The sequence below is a fragment of the Microcaecilia unicolor genome, chromosome 11 (genome assembly GCF_901765095.1).
Source record: "Microcaecilia unicolor chromosome 11, aMicUni1.1, whole genome shotgun sequence".
Lineage (NCBI taxonomy): Eukaryota > Metazoa > Chordata > Amphibia > Gymnophiona > Siphonopidae > Microcaecilia > Microcaecilia unicolor.
This window is the reverse complement of record NC_044041.1, coordinates 60,477,223-60,494,830: the sequence shown is the minus strand read 5'-3', so window position 1 is coordinate 60,494,830 and position 17,608 is coordinate 60,477,223. Positions and strand designations below refer to the sequence as shown.

The 17,608-nt window shown below is 45.2% G+C and overlaps 1 protein-coding gene across 9 annotated transcripts in view; it reads left to right on the top strand.

The window, feature by feature from the left end:
* Positions 1-17,608, top strand: part of SMPD4 (sphingomyelin phosphodiesterase 4) — a 99,669-nt gene that overhangs the window by 56,683 nt on the left and 25,378 nt on the right. For 5 of the 9 annotated variants that reach the window (XM_030217882.1, XM_030217883.1, XM_030217879.1 and 2 more), the window contains 9 exons: positions 45-144; positions 1,300-1,386; positions 1,977-2,119; positions 2,211-2,289; positions 3,743-3,851; positions 5,135-5,187; positions 5,656-5,807; positions 13,532-13,664; positions 13,770-13,841. In XM_030217882.1, coding sequence (XP_030073742.1) covers positions 106-144; positions 1,300-1,386; positions 1,977-2,119; positions 2,211-2,289; positions 3,743-3,851; positions 5,135-5,187; positions 5,656-5,807; positions 13,532-13,664; positions 13,770-13,841 — 867 coding nt within the window. In that variant the 5' untranslated portion in view covers positions 45-105. Of the gene's footprint in view, positions 1-42; positions 145-1,299; positions 1,387-1,976; positions 2,120-2,210; positions 2,290-3,742; positions 3,852-5,134; positions 5,188-5,655; positions 5,808-13,531; positions 13,665-13,769; positions 13,842-17,608 lie in introns of those variants that run through there. The other 4 variants (XM_030217877.1, XM_030217878.1, XM_030217884.1 and 1 more) reach the window with 3 other exon arrangements.

Genomic DNA, 17,608 nt, shown 5'->3' with positions numbered 1-17,608 from the left:
TCATAAGCATGGGTAGGAACTGAAGATATTTTTTTTATTTGCAGGTGATTCTGTTCAATAGGAGCTCCCTACTCGTGAGAAAATAGGCCACTGAAGAGTTCTCTCATGGCTCTTCCCACCTTACAGCAGCCAAGCTTTTTGTTGGTAAATGGGAGCTTTGTGTTCATACAGAAAATGTACAGCTTTAATTGTGATTAATTACATAATTAAAAGTATTTTATTATTTTCCCACTGCAGCTCCTTGCAACTCTGGGCAAGTCTCTTGGGGGCCCTTTTATTAAGGTGCTTAGGTTCCTATGTGTGTCCAACGCTCATCATTTTGGAACTACTGCCCAGCTACTGCATTCTCCGGGCAGTAATTCCATTTCTTACAGCAGAAAATATTTTTTATTTTCTACCACATGGTGCTAACCAGGCGGTAATCAGCAGTGTACACACACTGACGATTATCACCCGGTTAATGCGTGAGAGCTTACCGCCACCCACTGACTTAGCAGTAAGATGTCAGGCCTAAAATGGACCTACACCCATTTTTATTTTACTGCACGTCCATTTTCGGCCCAAATAAGGCGTTTTTTGCAGGCGCACTGAAAAATGGACCTGCATGTGTCCAATACACGCATCTACAACAGTGCAGGCCATTTTTCACATGCCTTAGTAAAGGGACCCCCAAACCCTCCATTGCCCTGAGTCGTAAGGAGCTGCAGTGGGGGAAAAAATAAATAAATGATGTGCGATTAATCACAATTACAAAATTTCAATCAAAATGCAGCCCTAAAAAATTTAAAGAATAAAAACTAATGAAAAGATAAGAAATACAAATTGAAAAATTACAAATTAAAGAATCTAGGGGGATCTTTTACTAAGCAGTGGTAACATTTTAACTTGCGATAGAAATCAGCTGGCGGTAAACGTCGAGATGGCTATTATATTCCTATGGGCATCTCTGTTTACCGCCAGCTGATTTTTACCACAAGCTAAAAACGCTACCATGGCTTAGTAAAAGACCCCCTAAAACAGCAGGCAGAATAGCTATAAACAGCCTTATAGTTTTTGCAGCCTACTTCAGAAAAGCGATATAGATATATGTATGTGTGTGTGTGTATATAATTTTTTTTTTTAAACATGGGAGACTTTAAAAGTGATAGTATGATATGGAGGTCAAAGTGCGGATGGTGGAACCTATACAGAATGCACTCCTGCATTTTCCTGACTTTTGAAACATTTGTTACTGCTCAGGCAGAAGCATTTTTAGGTGTGTGAATGGTGCATGTATACTCATTTTCTCTTTGGTTGTAGGCAAATCTAAAGGCAGATTGTGTGAACAAACCCTTTGTTCAGAGATGCCAGGATTTGGTTCAGATTATTCAAGAATTTCCCGCCAAGGTACAGTACACACTCATGTGGTTTTGAATAAGTGCGCTTAGGGTTCTTGTGATTCTAAAAGAATTTCTCAACTGCAAATTATTAAAAAAGAAATTTTGCAATATCAAGTTATATTTTTATCCTGTGCTCCGCAGACAGCCCTTTCAAAAATGTATTTGCCCTCCCATGATCCATTTCCAGTAATGGTGTGAAACTTTTTCTTGTTTATGGTGTTTAGCACTGTTTTTAATGACAGCACTTCTTGACGCATGTATGGATTTATTAAACCTGATCTAATGAGCCCACTCTTCCACTATACCCATTCCTCCTGTTCACAGCATAGCCCTTGGGTTTGTTTTCATTTATCTTTTGATTTTTAAACCTTCCAATTTTTCCTCATGAAGCAGATTCTTCATAACTCGCTTGATGAGCTTCTGGCACGATATGCTGTCACATCCTCTGACTGCTATTTCTCTCATATTTTCTTTTTTTTTTTCATTTCACGTGCCTTGGTTCTTTGTGTGTAGGAGCTGTATGTTATTGAGCCCGGTAGTTAATCTTCTACCCAGACATGGCTTTGTGCTCATGACTTCCCTTCTTATATTATGTAGGAACTACATGCTGTGTTTCCATGGCTGGTGGAGATGATTTTTGGCAGCTTGGATGGCAGCATTATAGGATGGAACCTGCGCTGTTTGCAAGGGAGAATAAACCCTGCCGAGTACAATACTGTCCTAGACTTTCTGGATCCCAGGTAAACAAGTCAAGATGGAATTTGGAAGCCACGTTTCTTACCCCTTACTAAAACCTGGCAGCTTACTGCTTTTCTTTCAATGTCTTTTTAGCAGCGGCTCCATGATGAAGCTGGTATATAAGCTGCAAGTTGAGGAGTATAGGTTCGATTTCCCTGTCTCATATCTTCCAGTGAGTAAAGCACAAGGTTTGAAGTCTCTTGCTGTTGGGAGAGTGTGGAAAATTGGGTCTTGGTAATATTCTTTTTGGGGTGCTGCTTTAATGTCACCTTGTTTGGTGGGTTGGAGTAAGAAAGAAGTGACAGGAAAATCCTCAAAAATCATCTGCCCGCCCATGATCTATTTCCAGTAATGGTGTGAAACTTGTTCATATGTAGTAGCACATCATACCTTATGCTGTGAGTTTATCTTGTTGGGCAGACTGGATGTACCATACAGGTCTTTATGTGCCATCATCTACTGTGCTGCTATTGGGCTCATTTTCAAAAGAGAAAAATATCCAAAAAGTGGCATAAATCGCATTTGGATGTTTTTCTCACAAAAATGTCCAAATTGGTATTTCTAAACCAATGTTTAGATGTTTTTCTATGAAGTCCATCAGAAGTGCATTCAGATCACAAGGGGGCATATCAGGGGCGTGTTAGGGTGGGATCTGGGCATTCCTAACACGTTTTTCAGCCATAATGAAACAAAACCAAACCATCAAGGACTAAGACATTTTGAGCTAGACCTGTTTTTATAACGAATAAGGCACAAATGGTGCCCTAAATGACCAGATGACCACTGGAAGGAATCAGGGATGACCTCCCCTTACTCCCACAGTAGTCAATCCCCTCACACCCCCCAAAAATGTGATTTAAAACATTATTTGGCAACCTTGTTCTACTTGGATCTATTAGAACAGTATGCAGGTCCCTAGAGTAGTGTAGTGGTGGGTGCAGTTCACTGCAGACAGATGGGCCCAGGCCCATACCTCCCTCTACCTGTTACACTTGTGGAGGAAACTGTGAGCCCTCCAAAACTCACCAGAAACCCACTGTACCCACATATAGGTGCCCCTTCACCCACAAGGGCTATGGTAGTGGTGTACAGTTGGGGGTAGTGGGTTTTGGGGGGCTTAGCAGACAGGTAAGGGAGCAATGGTGAGATGTGTACCTGGGAGCATTTTATGAAGTCCACTGCAGTACCCCTTAGGGTGCCCTATTGCTTTCCTGGGATGTCTGGGGGACCAGTCTACTAAAAATGGTGGCTCCTCCTACATCCCAAGATTTTTGTGAGTTTTGCATTTGGACGTTTTTGGGGTTTTTTTTAAATGAACCAAAAAACAAAACACAAATTAAAAAAAACCTTGTTCAAAACAGTATTTTCGAAAAAAAAGATGTTTTTCTTTTTGAAAATGATCTTCTTTCCTGTTCGGATTTTGGACATTTTTTTTTTTTTTTTTTACAAAACATCCAAAGTCAGACTTAGACGTCATATCGAAAATGCCCCTCCACATCCAGAACAAACTGGTGAGAAAACATAATGTTTCTTTAGTCATAATATCTGCCTTGGGAATGATTAGGCCATATATTTGGGCCTGAATAATCTTAAATATCTTAACCAGTTTTCTGGTCTCTCTCTAGGGTCCTGTGAAAATCTCTATACAGGAGCGGGTCCTACCTGAGTGCCCACTGTACCACAATAAGATCCAGTTTCCTCCATCTGGAGGACTTGGTCTGAACCTGGCACTTAGTATCCTTTTTTAAGAAGGACAGCAGAAGCCCAGAAAATGGATGCATTAAAACAAAAAACCCAATGTGTTTATCTGTACAGAAACCTATGCATGGCAGTTCAGAAAATGCTACATGAGATTGCCATACAGGTTAATAATGTGTTTTCTGTTGTCAGTCGGTATACTTTGTATCTTTTTAGTGATCTTTATCAGAAAAGATGGACTGCTATTTGATTATAATTTAAAGATCCAACTGCACAATGAAAACCTTAAGCTCAGACCTCCCATTTCACACTTTACCAACAGCACAAGCTCCTTTCCTTCTATGATGTGCCCACCAACATACATAAAACTGAAGTTTTGCATAATATAAAAAGTTTTGATGTGAAATTTCTGGACTGATAATCCTGGTAGTTTGTGTGTTGGGTCTGTGAGTGCTTTCTGGGAACTGTGGGACCACTACTACTGCTACTACTTAACATTTCTAAAGCGCTACTAGGGTTACGCAACGCTGTACAATTTAACATAGAGGGACGGTCCCTGCTCAAGGAGCTTACAATCTAAGAGACAAGTGAACGGACAGTCCGATAGGGGCGGTCAAATTGGGGCAGTCTGGATTTAGTGAATGGTAAGAGTTAGGTGCCGAATGCAGCATTGAAGAGGTGGGTTTTAAGCAAAGACTTGAAGATGGGCAGGGAGGGGGCTTGGCGTAAGGGCTCAGGAAGGTTGTTCCAAGCATAGGGTGAGGCGAGGCAGAATGAGCGGAGCCTGGAGTTGGCGGTGTTGGAGAAGGGTACAGAGAGGAGGGATTTGTCCTGTGAACGGAGGTTACGGGCGGGAACATAGGGGGAGATGAGGGAGGAGAGGTAGTGAGGGGCAGCAGACTGAATGCATTTGTAGGTAAGAAGGAGAAGCTTGAATTGAATGCGGTATCTGATTGGAAGCCAGTGAAGTGACCTGAGGAGAGGGAGTGTGGAGAGGGAGTGTGGCTCCAGTAACCTAGAAATCACTGGAGATAATTTGAGAGCGGGTGACTTGCCCAGAGGCGGTCATGACCCAGTTGGTGGGAGGAGGGTGCTAGTGTAGAGCACAAGTAGCAGGTGGACCTGAGCTGTGCTGGGAATAAACCCTCTTAAGTGGCTGCGGGGTAATCCCAGGCAGGTGGCTAGGAGTTTCGTGACACATACTAATGCAAGAGAATATTCCAAATAGTGCTTTTTGTCTTTGTGTTTTTAGGATTGTATGTGTTTCTTTAAAAAAAAAAAAAAAAAGTTTTGAAATGTCCTTGACACTTCCTCTCTAGATCCATTTGAATATTATATCTTTTACTTTGCCCTGAGCCTCATCGTACCACAGGTGAGTGTTTGACTGATTTTCTCTGAAGTCAGAGGGCTCTGTGTAATTTCCAGTGTGTACTGTTGATGCTGGTGCCCACTGTATCTTGAGAATCCGTGTATCATTTGGCATAGCAGGCCATGCAACCTCTTCTTTGCTGTGTAGACTGTGCATTCTGTTAGCAACACATGTTTTCATGTGGAAGTACTTCCTTATTTTCATTGATTCTTTTTGAATAGATGCTTGCTATGTTCTAATTCTCCATATATCCAGCATGTGGTTTATGTGGTTGTGTTTCTTGTACATCTTGGTGTAGTTCTTTAAAGTGGAAGTGCCTGTTGTAGAGGGGACCCAAAGATATATCTATATTAAAAGGTGGTGGTCATAGGTTATGGGAAAGGGCTGGTAGTAACCTCTGTTTCAGTTCTTTAGATCTGAACGTTGAAAGTTATTCTTTATTTTGTTCTTTGGCATGCTGGTATATTTCAGAATTTTCCATTGGGTCATCACTTCAGCACCTCGGACAGCGCCTATTTCATCCTGGTAGACAGATACTTGAAGTGTTTCCTGCCCATAGAAGGGAATGTTCCCCCACTTCCTTCCTCTAATCTTGGGGGAGCAATCCCATCACCTGCTCCTAGGTAATCTCATCCTTCTTAACTGTATACAGGGGCAGTAAGTTATGTTTATTTATTACATTTGTACCCCGCGCCTTCCCACACATAGCAGGCTCGATGCGGCTTACATTGTAAAAAGTAGCTTGAAGTTTCAATGTGTTAGTTTTAATAAAATACTGTGTCTAATGCTAGCAATGTGGCCCTGTCTGCATAAAACAAAACCCACAATATGCATGATCAAGTATTTTCCCACCACGCTTTTTCATGCATGCTATCCTAAAGTGCTTTATCCAGCATGGCCATCTGTAGGGTGGGAATGAAGCTGAAATTTTACAACTGTCAATACATTGCAGAAACAGGTTAGAGTCTGACCGAAACTCCTTTTTCCAATTTTGGCCAAAAGTGCAACTCCTACAGAAGCTGTCTGAGCACTCTTGGCCAAAACTGAAAACTCAAATCCCAGCTAGGGATTGTCGGAGCTTGCAGTCTGCATCCTTTTGCTAAACTGACAGTATCCAAGCCAGAATATAATTTAAATAACGGAAGACCATATTTTAACACCAAACAATATAGCCTCCACACACAAGGACTGTAGGTAATGAAAACTGAAACTAAAAACCATGGTGCTTTGTTGCTCTCAGAGTGACATCATAACTCCACAGAGAGGCTAATTCCTAAGGAGCTTATCATCCCAAATTTACAGACTTAAATTCCTGCTAAAATTTTGAATCAAAAGCATTTATTTGGAGCACTCTATTTACCTTACAAACTATTTGTGCAAGATCATAACTGTATTAATTGCAGTACGAAAAAAAAATACAAAGAGTAGCGCATCCCCCCCCCCCCCCCCCCCCCCCCCCCCCCCCGGGACTACCTTACAATCCCTTGTGGTATAGTCAGGGCAGGAACATGCCCCAGTCACAGCAGCCAAGCAGAGCCTGAATGGATACGAGTAACTTGGGATTCCTCAGCGACCCTCCAGACCGGTCAAGACGCGTGGGTTATGTCCTCCTACCAGCAGAGGGAGACTGAGAAAACACTAAGCTTTTGAAGCCTGTATATATAACCTGTGCAGAACCTCCACTAGCCAGTATTTTCTCAGTCTCAGCAGAGGTAGCAGTTGACAGCCTGTGCAGTCTCCAATAATCTGGTGAGGTAGTTTGTCATTGGGTCGTAGGATTTTTTCCTTCCAAACTTTATTCTGTTGCAGTACCCTGTACGTGTGTGTAAAAAAAAAAAAAAAGTGCTTTGGGGCCCTGGGTCTGGTGGGGCCCAGTTTTTCCCCCTGGGGTGTTACACCTATGTTTGGGTCCCTCCCCCTGTGCTGCTCTCTATTTCTGTTGGCTTGGCAGCTTTGTGCCTCGGCTGCTTTCTCAGTATTGTAGCCTTGAGTGCCTTACAATTTCCAGATGCCAGAGTTAGAGTACAATGCCTTTAAGGTCAGTTATTCTATGTCATTTTGCTTGCCAGCTTTGTGCCTCGGCTGCTTTCTCAGTATTGTAGCCTTGAGTGCCTTACAATTTCCAGATGCCAGAATTAGAGTACTGTGCCTTTAAGGTCAGTTATTCTATTTCGTTTTGCTTGGCAGCTTTGTGCCTCGGCTGCTTTCTCAGTATTGTAGCCTTGAGTGCCTTACAATTTCCAGCTGCCAGAGTTGGAGTACTGTGCCTTTAAGGGCATTTATTTCTTTATTTTCAGCGGACCGAACGGGGGTTTTGATTCCTTGCTGGAACGAGAGAGCAGCGCTTTCTCCAGTGCTTTTGCAGTGTGAGTGAGTTTTTGGTTTGGCGCGTTTGCGGAACAGCTTTTCCCTTCCCTCGTGGTTTATGGCGGCCCAGCTCCTCCGATGTCGCGCGTGCTCGTGGCGAGGGGTAGAGGCGCCGGGCGCTCAGTGTAGCTTTGCGGTGCACCTATAAAGGTGGCTGCGGCACCCCCCGACTTGACCGCGGAGGGATCGATGGTGTCGGGAGTCTCCGGGTCAGCGGGAGCGTAGGCAGGGCCGCTGTCAGCGGGAACAGTTTCGGCGGGAACAGCCACCATCTTGAGTCTGACGCGGCCCATGGAGCCGGCTGGTTTTGGGCCTGCGGCCTCCGTTTTTGGCACAAAAGGGCCTAATGACGGTCCAGGAATGGTGGGCTTTCCTCCAGATTTTGTCTGGACGCGGTATCAGGCCTGGAGATCGGGACCCCCTCCCTCCCCCCCCCCCCCAATTGGAAGAGGGGGCTATTTCCGTCTTGGCTGAGAGACCACGGTTAGAGTGGTCAGAGGACAGGCAATGTTTTTCTCCTGTAGCTGCAGAAGCTGCGCTTAGTGATCTGGGGGAGTCAGATGGAATTGACGGCTCTCAGGAGCAGGATTGTTGGATTCCTGGAGAGGATCCTTCAGTAGTGCGGATTTTCCATAGAGATGAGCTGTCAGAACTCATAGATCAGGTGTCGTCCACCCTTCAGTTTGGTCCTGAGGTGGCGTTGGGGGAAACTGTCCAGGATCCGTTGGTGAAGGGCATTCAGCGTCAGGCGTGATCCTTCCCTATGAACAAGGATCTCCGGGAGATGATTTGTCAGGAATGGGATTTGCCGTGTAAGGTGGCAAAGGCAATGGCGAGGCTTTATCCCCTCCCTCAGGATGATATGGATTCCTTTAAGGCTCCCACGGTAGATGCAGTAGTGACGGCAGTAATTATAGCTACGGCTATCCCGGTTGATGGAGGAACGGCTCTCCGTGATCCTCAGGATAGGAAGTTGGGATCTTTTCTCAAGCGTAGTTTTGTTTTGTCGGCTCTAGCCCTGCAGGCCTCGGTTTGTGGGGGTCTGGTAGCTCGGGCATGTTTTCGTTGGGCCGAGAAGCTCCTGGATGATTCGGTAGATGTTGGTTCTTCTGGGGGTCAGGAGTTAGCCGACTTGGACATGGGTTCATCCTTTTTGTCTGAGGCTTTTATGATTTGTTGCCTACTTCAGACAAAAAATATGGCTATGGTTGTGGGTCTCTGCCACTTAAGGGAGCTATGCTCTTTGGAGAAGATTTGGACAAGTTAGTGTGAGGTCTTAGTGATACCAAGGTTCTATGGCTTCCAGATTTTCGGTTCAAGGCAGGGGCCAGAACTAGTTCCTCTCGGGGACGGTTTAGGGAGGCTCAGCGGTATAGGCCGGGCAGATCGAGTGGGACCTACCCCTAGCTGTCTGTTTGTCCAATTTAGATTGTAAGCTCTGTTGAGCAGGGACTGTCTTTTCATGTTAATTTGTACAGCGCTGCATAAGTCTAGTAGTGCTATAGAAATGTTTAATAGTAGTAGGACCTCTAGGGGTCGGTTTTTCCAGCGCACACAGTTCTTTCGTGAGAGTCGTCGCGGAGGGCGTGGCTTTTCCGCGGGAGGTTAGTATTCAGGCCACAATTCCCAATGAAGGTGTGCGGGCTCAGGCTCTGGTGCATGTTGGGGCTCGGCTGAGTCTGTTTTACCAGAGTTGGGCCCAAATCAGGTCAGATCAGTGGGTTCTCAAGGTGTTTCGAGGCGGATGTGCGCTGGAATTCGAAAGCTGTTCTCCCGAAGTGTTTCTGGAATCCCTCTGTCGGTCTTGGAGCAAGAGGGCAGCAGTGAGGGACACTCTGCGGTGGCTGCTCGCGTTGGGAGCCGTGGTTCCTGTTCCTTCAGATCAGCAACGCTCAGGGTGCTATTTGATCTATTTTGTGGTCCACAAGAAAGAGGACACTTTTCGTCACATTTTAGATCTCAAAAGGGTCAATGCGGCACTCAAGGTGCCCTCTTTCCGGAAGGAGACGTTGCGGTCGGTCACTGGTGCGGTCAGGAAAGGAGAGTTTCTCACTTCCCTGGATTTGACGGAAGCTTATCTTCACTTTCCTTTGTGCAGCCTTTTGGTTCCAAGTTACAGGGTCCGATTCGTCGGTTCCTTGCAGAGAAGGCGCCGACGGCCCGTACTTATCGTCAGGTCCTGGGCCTGATGGCGGCGACCATAGAGGTAGTTCCGTGGGCCAGGGCGCACATGCGTCAGGTACAGTCAGCTCTGCTCAGTCGTTGGTCCCCTCTGTCGCAGGACTTGGAAATGTGTTGTCCGCTGTCGGTGGCCCCTCGTCTCAGTCTCCGCTGGTGGCTCAGTCCGCGCAATTTGGGAAAGGAATGCCGTTGGAGTCCCCACAGGGGCTGGTAATGGTCACGGATGCCAGTCTGCAAGGTTGGGGGGCACATTGTCTCAGTCAGGTAGCTCAAGGCCGGTGGTCTCGGGCAGAAGCAGAGTGGTCCATCAACCGGCTGGAAACTCGGGCCATTCGGGTGGCGCTCCAGGCCTTGACGTCGGTGGTTCGCCACAAGGCAGTCCGAGTGCTCTGTGACAATGCCATGGCAGTAGCATATGTCAACCGTCAAGGGGGGAACAAAGAGCCTTGGCGGCGCAGTTGAACTCATCTTCAGGCTCTCTTGGCAGCGCATGTGGCCGGGGTAGGTCACATAGATGCAGATTATCTCAGCAGGCACACTCTAGATCCCAGAGAGTGGTCTTTTCTTCGGTCAGTGTTCCAGTGAGTTGTGTCGGTCTGGGGACTTTCGGTGATCTTAGGGCAACGGCTCGTTATGCGCAAGTTCAGAGATTTTTTTTTTTTCAGTCGCTGAAGAGACCCTTGAGCGGAGGAAATCGACACTCTTCTGTTGCCTTGGCTTCGGGAGTGACTGTATGTGTTTCCTCTGTGGCTGTTAGTCGGTCGAGTAATATAGCGCATCGAACATCACTCCGGTCGGGTGATTCTGGTAGCTTCGGATTGGCAGCGTCGACCATGGTATGGAGACCTGGTGCGGTTGGCAGGGGCGGCGGCCCTGCCTTTGTTGGGATCAGTTCTGTGTCAAGGCCCGATAATCATGCCGGATCCGGCTCGGTTTTCGCTTATGGCTTGGCTCTTGAGCGGCACAAGTTGAAGAAGAAGGGGCTTTCGTCCAGTGGCTTTGCTACGATGTTGAGTTGCCGTAGACGATCCACTTCCTTGGCGTATGTCCGGGTTTGGAGAATCTTTGAGCACTGGTGTGAAGACCATCGAGTTCGGCCGTTTCACTCTTCGGTGGCGGAAGTTTTGGAATTTTTGCACGATGGTGTTGATAGAGGTCTGGCCTTGTCTACACTGAAAGTTCAGGTGGCAGCTTTGTCATGTTTTCGTGGGAAGCTTCAGTGAAAGTCCTTCGCGTCTGTGCCTGAGGTAGTGCGTTTTTTGAAGGGTGTTAAGTTGCTGCGTCCGCCTCAGTGACGGATGGTGCCTCCGTGGGATTTGAAGCTAGTTTTGGATGCTTTGATCAGGCCTCCGTTTGTGCCTCTGGTATCGGCATCTTGTAAGGATTTATCTTTAAAGGCGGTCTTGTTGGTGGCGATTACTTCAGCACGGAGTGTTTCAGAGCTTCAGGCTTTGTCTTTTAGGGAACCATTTTTGTCCTTTCTGAGGGAAAGGTTTCGTTGCGGACGGTGCTTTCCTTTTTTGCCCAAGGTGGTTTCCGAGTTCCATGTTAATCAGGTCATCTCTCTGCCAGTGTTGGGTGATATGGCTGGAGATTCGGAGCAGCGTGGTATTGCCAAGCTGGATGTCAGGAGAGTTTTGAGTTGTTATCTCTCTGGAACTCAGGACTTCAGAGCCTCTGACCGTTTGTTCGTTCTTCATGGTGGCCCAAAGAAGGGTGCAGCGGCTCCTAAGGTGACCATAGCACGGTGGTTGAAGGAGGCGGTTGCATCTGCTTACTTGGTGAAGGGTCCTGTGGTGCCTAGGGGCTGGTCTGCTCATTCCACTAGGGGAATGGCAGCCTCGTGGGCGGAGAATAGTATGATTTCTCTGTTAGATATTTGTCGGGCTGCGGTTTGGTTTTCGTTGCATTCCTTTGTGAAGCATTATAGGATTCCTGTGCATGCAAAGGACGAGGTGCGCTTTGGGGCAGCAATTTTGACCTCTGGCCTTAGTAGGTCCCTCCCATAAGTTAGTTACTGCTCTGGTACGTCCCACGCGTCTTGACCGGTCTGGAGGGTCGCTGAGGAAGGTGAAATTAGATCTTACCTGCTAATTTTCTTTCCTCTAGACCCTCCAGACCGGTCAAGAGCCCGCCCTGTCTGTATTGGAGGCCAGGAGGTGTGTTTGTTGGATAATTCTTGGCTGCTGTAAATTGTTGTTTCTCTAATTGCAGACTGTTTATTTCTGTTTTGTGATAGGAGTCCGGGACAGGTGGGGCTCTTCTTTAATAGTCCACCTGTAGAAGCCCAACTGTTTTATCAAAGGCAAAGGAACATGTTTCCGTAAGAGCAAGCGGAAGATGTTTCTTGTTTTTGCAGTTTACTGTGACCACGTACAGGGTTGCTAGTTGTTGTTAGTGTTTTTTGTTTCTCTGCTTTGTCAGGGGTATACTGGCTAGTGGAGGTTCTGCACAGGTTATATATACAGGCTTCAAAAGCTTAGTGTTTTCTCAGTCTCCCTCTGCTGGTAGGAGGACATAACCCACGCGTCTTGACCGGTCTGGAGGGTCTAGAGGAAAGAAAATTAGCAGGTAAGATCTAATTTCACCTTGCTCTTGCCCCAATTACACCCCTTGTAAAATAGGCCCAGGGGAGGAGCAACTCATGTTTGGCAGAGAAGAAGACAAATGGGGCAAAGCACAAATATTCAGCTTCCACCAAAAGCACGTGGTCATTTTTGGCAGAAACTAAAAATGTTGCCAAAAATCAAAACACCCTTTCAGCCAAAACTGAAACCAGACAGAAATAGAATTTTGGGCTGGTTTCAGCACCAAAACAGAAACCAGAATTCGGTCGGCCTCTAAAACTAGGAAAGGTAGTTGGTGAGCTACAGTGTAATGTTGTTCACATGATTGCTATATGGAACATTATGTGATGATGTACATGGAAGGCTATACAGTGAGAGGAGAGAGTTTAAGATGTAGCTGTTCAAAATGCTGAGCTCTTGGTCCTGAGTAGGCCCTTACTTATGTATAGAAGGCAGAAACTAATACAACTTGTCTGCTGCAGGTTGAAGAGTTTCTCGTACAAGTACATTTGGGGAAAAACAGAGGTGCGGAAATGTTTGTCTCATGTTGTCAATTGCAGGAACAAGACTTTATATATATTTCCACCAGGTTAGATCCAAGGAATCACAAAGGCCTCACTGTGCACACCATTTCCAGGGGTTGCATGCTGCCTAGTTACTGCCAGGTTAGCGCAGGAGCCCTTACCACCACTTCAGTGGGTGGTGGTGCTTCCCCACTCCCCCTCCCCTTCCCCCTGAAATGGCTGTGCGTCAAGTGCAAACTTACCGCACGGCCATTTCATTTTTGGCTAGTTTCACCCGCTGCAGGTAGAAGAGTGAAGCCTAAAGAAAATATGGCAGAACTAAGACTTGGGGGTCAGTTTTCAACTTGCTGCAGAGCGACAAAGATAATCAGTAAATTATAACTCATTTTCTTTTCGGGGGGTTTTCAGTTATATCTAAGTAACCAGCTAGGTTTGCAGCTGAAAATTCCTGTAAATCTAACTAGTCTAAAGGTTAGATTTAAGGCTTCTGTCCTTTTGTGCTGAAAACCAACATTACCAGCTAACCTCTTTTCCTTGGCCTACTCGTATCCCAATCTTGAGCCATTAAATTTGTGTGCCTTTTGTATCAGTGGTATTCAGCTTTGTCCGTTGAAGGGGGGAAAGTTTTCAAAAACGATTGTTTAAGAAACTACTGCCTGATTTTTAGCTAGTTAAAATAACCCATTTCCCCATCTATCTTTTCTGAAGATCTTCTGCTGTGTCGTTTGCATCCTATGGCGTTCACCACAGCAGCCTGTTGAAACGTCATGTTGCCCATCAGCCCCTAGTGAATGCAGACCCAGCTGCCCAGGAGATCTGGAGATCAGAAACTCTTCTTCAAGTGAGTCTCTTCAAGGTTGATAAGCTGCAAAGGAGGTTTCTGAAATCTTGTTCATATATTCCTCCTGAGGGACAGAATTGGACTTCTTGCTCTGGTCTCTTGCAGGTCTTTGTGGAAATGTGGCTTCACCATTACTCTTTGGAGGTGTATCAGCAAATGCAGTCCCCTCACACCAAGGTAATATGACTCAGGCTGGTAGTGGGAGTGCTCTGTACCTGAAAGTCTTTAGACCAAAATAAAATTTACAAAGCTATCCTGGGCGCCAGCTGAGGATTTGGTTCATTTTGTATCATTCAGTTTCAAGCTGTTTCTAAAGAGCAAGTCAGTAAAGTTAAGAGGGGATAAATTCGTACTAGCCATACGATGCTGTGGACTATGTGAAAATGGCTGAGTTTCAGTCTTGGAAAGCAAGGAATGCTGTGGGGCAGCAGTGAGGTGCATTGGCAGACGTTTGTGTGAAGAGAGTATTGTACAGTACTGGGATGGTCTAGAGTTGATATTCAGCAGGACTTGAAACTGCTCTTACCTGCATAAGTCCCGATCACCATTGCCATGCTCACACTTTTGTGGTATTATGGATTAGATTCTGTATATCACACTTAAAAGATCGATGCCAAAACAAAATACGCCTAGGCATATTCTATAAAGTACTCCTAAATTTAGGCATACTTTATAGAATAAGCCAAAATTTCTGCATGGTTTATAGAATAGACCAAGTGCCCATCCGCGCAACTAAATTTAGTCACAGGCAGTTAACTGCAAATAAAACTTGTTTTAAATGTCGATGCCTAAATTACGTGCGGACCGGGTGTATTCTATAACCACATGCATGGATTTTAGAAATGCCCAGAACCCATCCGTTCCACGCCCATGTCCACACCCCCTTTTCAACTTTACGACTTAGGATTTATGCGCATCACATTGTAGAATATGCTTAAACAGTTCTGCACATAAATTCTAATTAATGCCAATTAGTGGCAATAATTAAGTGGCAATTATTGGCGCTGGTTGGCTTGATAACTAATTACGTTGCACATGCAAATGCAGGGGTATACAGATAATGCCGCTGAAAATCCAGACAGACCATCTCAGCACTAGCTGGGTAGTGCTTCAAACGTTTGGGAGCAGAGTCTGGGTAGAGCCAAATTTTATTTGGATATCGATGACAGTATTGAGAGCCGCTGCCCAAATAACTATCCAGTTAACTTAAGACAGCAAAAAGGCCATCCCATTAATACGATAGTTATCTGGGTACTGGTGCTGAGTATTGCCGATACCTGGACATCTCTGCACCCAGATTTTCGGCACCGTTATTTGGATAGTAGCTGGCGCTGAAAATCTTGGTGTATCTTTAAATACTGACCATGGAGTTTAAATATCAGGAGGGACTGATTATATTCTCACATGTATGTAGAATGAGAGCAGCTTATTTTCTTTCCTAATGCTGGGAGTTTATAATGGGGGGAGGGATGGTTGGGTTGATTGAATGTGTAATCTGCTCTGTACAGTTCTTTTGTCACTGAAAGTGACGGATTGTAAGCCAGTTTGTTAAGTAGTGAGTGCCTGAAACCAGACACCTGTGAGACTAAATGTTTTACCAACTGGATATAGTCTGAAAGCTGTACTGTAGGCTGCTCTTGGCTTTCCACTCAGTGGGAGTGGTGCTGGGGACACAAGTCACCTGATGTCTGTCCTATAACTGAAAAGGGGGCACAGGGATTGTAGCAGAAGGAAGCAGTTATACATTGGTAACTTGAAGTCCTGAGAGTTGTTAAGGGTGTATCTTATCTTCCTCATCCTGGCTATGGTAATCCTGAAACTATAAAAGCATTAACCATTGAATTAAGAAGCTAATTTCTTGGGACCTTCAAGGCTGACGGGGGCTATGACTGCTTGATCTGTCAATCTCATGGCTTTAGATCTTTTATTTCATAAAGAGTATTCTCGACTCCCCTTTCTGTTTGTTTTTGTGGCAGTGGTTACTGCATGATCTGGAATTCTCATGCGCTTGCTGTGCAGCAGATGAACGTGAAGTGGGCAGAGAATCTGCTGTTTCTGGGTGAGGGTGGCGGCAGCTGGGTAATGCTTTCATAAATAAAAGCTGCCATGGGTTGATTTTGGTGAGTTAAAACTAAACTGGATTAACTTATGAAATAAGAGCTTGAAACACTATAACATCACTAAGTCCGATTCTCACTTCCTACTTACTTTTGGCTGAAGCTGATACCGCTTTCTTCATTTAAATCTTTGCCCAGAAAACCCTGCTCCTTCCTCGGTTGTTTTTTCTCCGCTAAACTATAAACCAAGAGCTTGATTAATTCAATTTTCTAAACTGCTGAAGTTAAGCACTAGAAGAGAGAAATGATATCCTAAAGCAGCGATTCCCAAACCTAGTCCTGGAGGTACCCAAGCCAGTCAGATTTTCAGGATGTCCACAATAAATATTCACGAGGAGAGATTTGAATGCACTGCCTCCACTGCATGCAAATCTCTCATGAATATCTTGAAAACCTGACTGGCCTGGGTGCCTCCAGGACCAGGTTTGGGAACCACTGTCCTAAAGATAAGTAGTAGCACTGTGGGGTAAGAAATATGGGCCCTGTGTAGTTTGTGACCACTACGAGCCCATGTCTAGGGCTGACAGCATGATAGGAGGGGAGGGTTGGAGTGTGTGGGGGGGAGGCATAGGTCCCTTTTCTCTGTGCTAATGTGTTTACCTTTCTGTAGCCACTGTTGCATATACTGTTGGAGGTCAGTGGGCTGGCAGGATACAGAGAACTGGCATGCAGTTTCCTACCCCAGGCTGCAAGTAGCATGGTGGCACATTCTCTGCTAGGGTCTGCTACCTGTGTCCATTCAGTATTCCAGTATTTCCAGTTTGAATCACACTTCTACTACTACTACTACTACAATTTATCATTTCTATAGCGCTACTAGACGTACACTAGAGAATGACACGGGGATAAAGTTCTGTCCCCACCCCATCCCCGTGGGCTCTATTCTCATCTGCAGAAGCCTCGAACACTTATTTTATATTTAAATCTTGTTATTAAAGTATAAAAAGGAACAATAAGCAGTGTAACTGTTGTGTATAAATTACAAATAGAAAACAATAACAACAATGAGCAGCTATAATAAACCCTCCCACCACCACCACCCTCTACCCTTCCAACCCCAACAATAGCTGACTTCTACTACCCCAAGGAATCCTAATCCACCCTGTTAAAATGTCCAGGGATAGAAAATACAAACCCGTTCTGTATGCCCTAGAGGGGAGAAATGTGCCCTATGAAGCACTGTTATGATTTTTTAATCTGTGGATGAATAAGAAGTCATCAACAATCTCAGGATTCAGTCTAGCTCTCCTGACTTCCACAGTCCCTCTTGCAATAGAAGATGTGCTGGTAGCAGGAAGTACAGGATCCCCCATGCAAATTTTGGTAGCTGTGGCCAGCGTGTTTGCTTGTTTTTCCAAAAAAAAAAAAAAAATACTGTCTGCATCAAGCAAACATAAATGACAGGCTTCAAAGTAGAAAGTGACACTGGGACAATGTTTGTCCCCATCCCCTCGGTTACTGTGGGTCCCCATCCCCGTGTCATTCTCTAACGTACACACTTCAGACTAGTTAAACCATTGCCATTCCTTGCAAAGGCCAAGAACTCTTTAAAAAAAAAAAGTGCTTCAGAACAGTTTGGAAACAACTGTTTTATTCCATAGTTTTTGTATTAATTTTTTTTATATAAAAACTTAACATTCCAGTAAACTTATGATCTCTTCAAGATGTGTAATTTCTTTGGGTTAGTCCCAACACTACCAATAGGAGCCCAGACTTCTCTGATATCCCTAATTGTTCACCCACAAACCAGGCTGTCATTCTGAACAATCTATAGGTCTCAAAAGACGTGCACATATTTCCATCTGCAAGTGACCTGTATATTCTCTT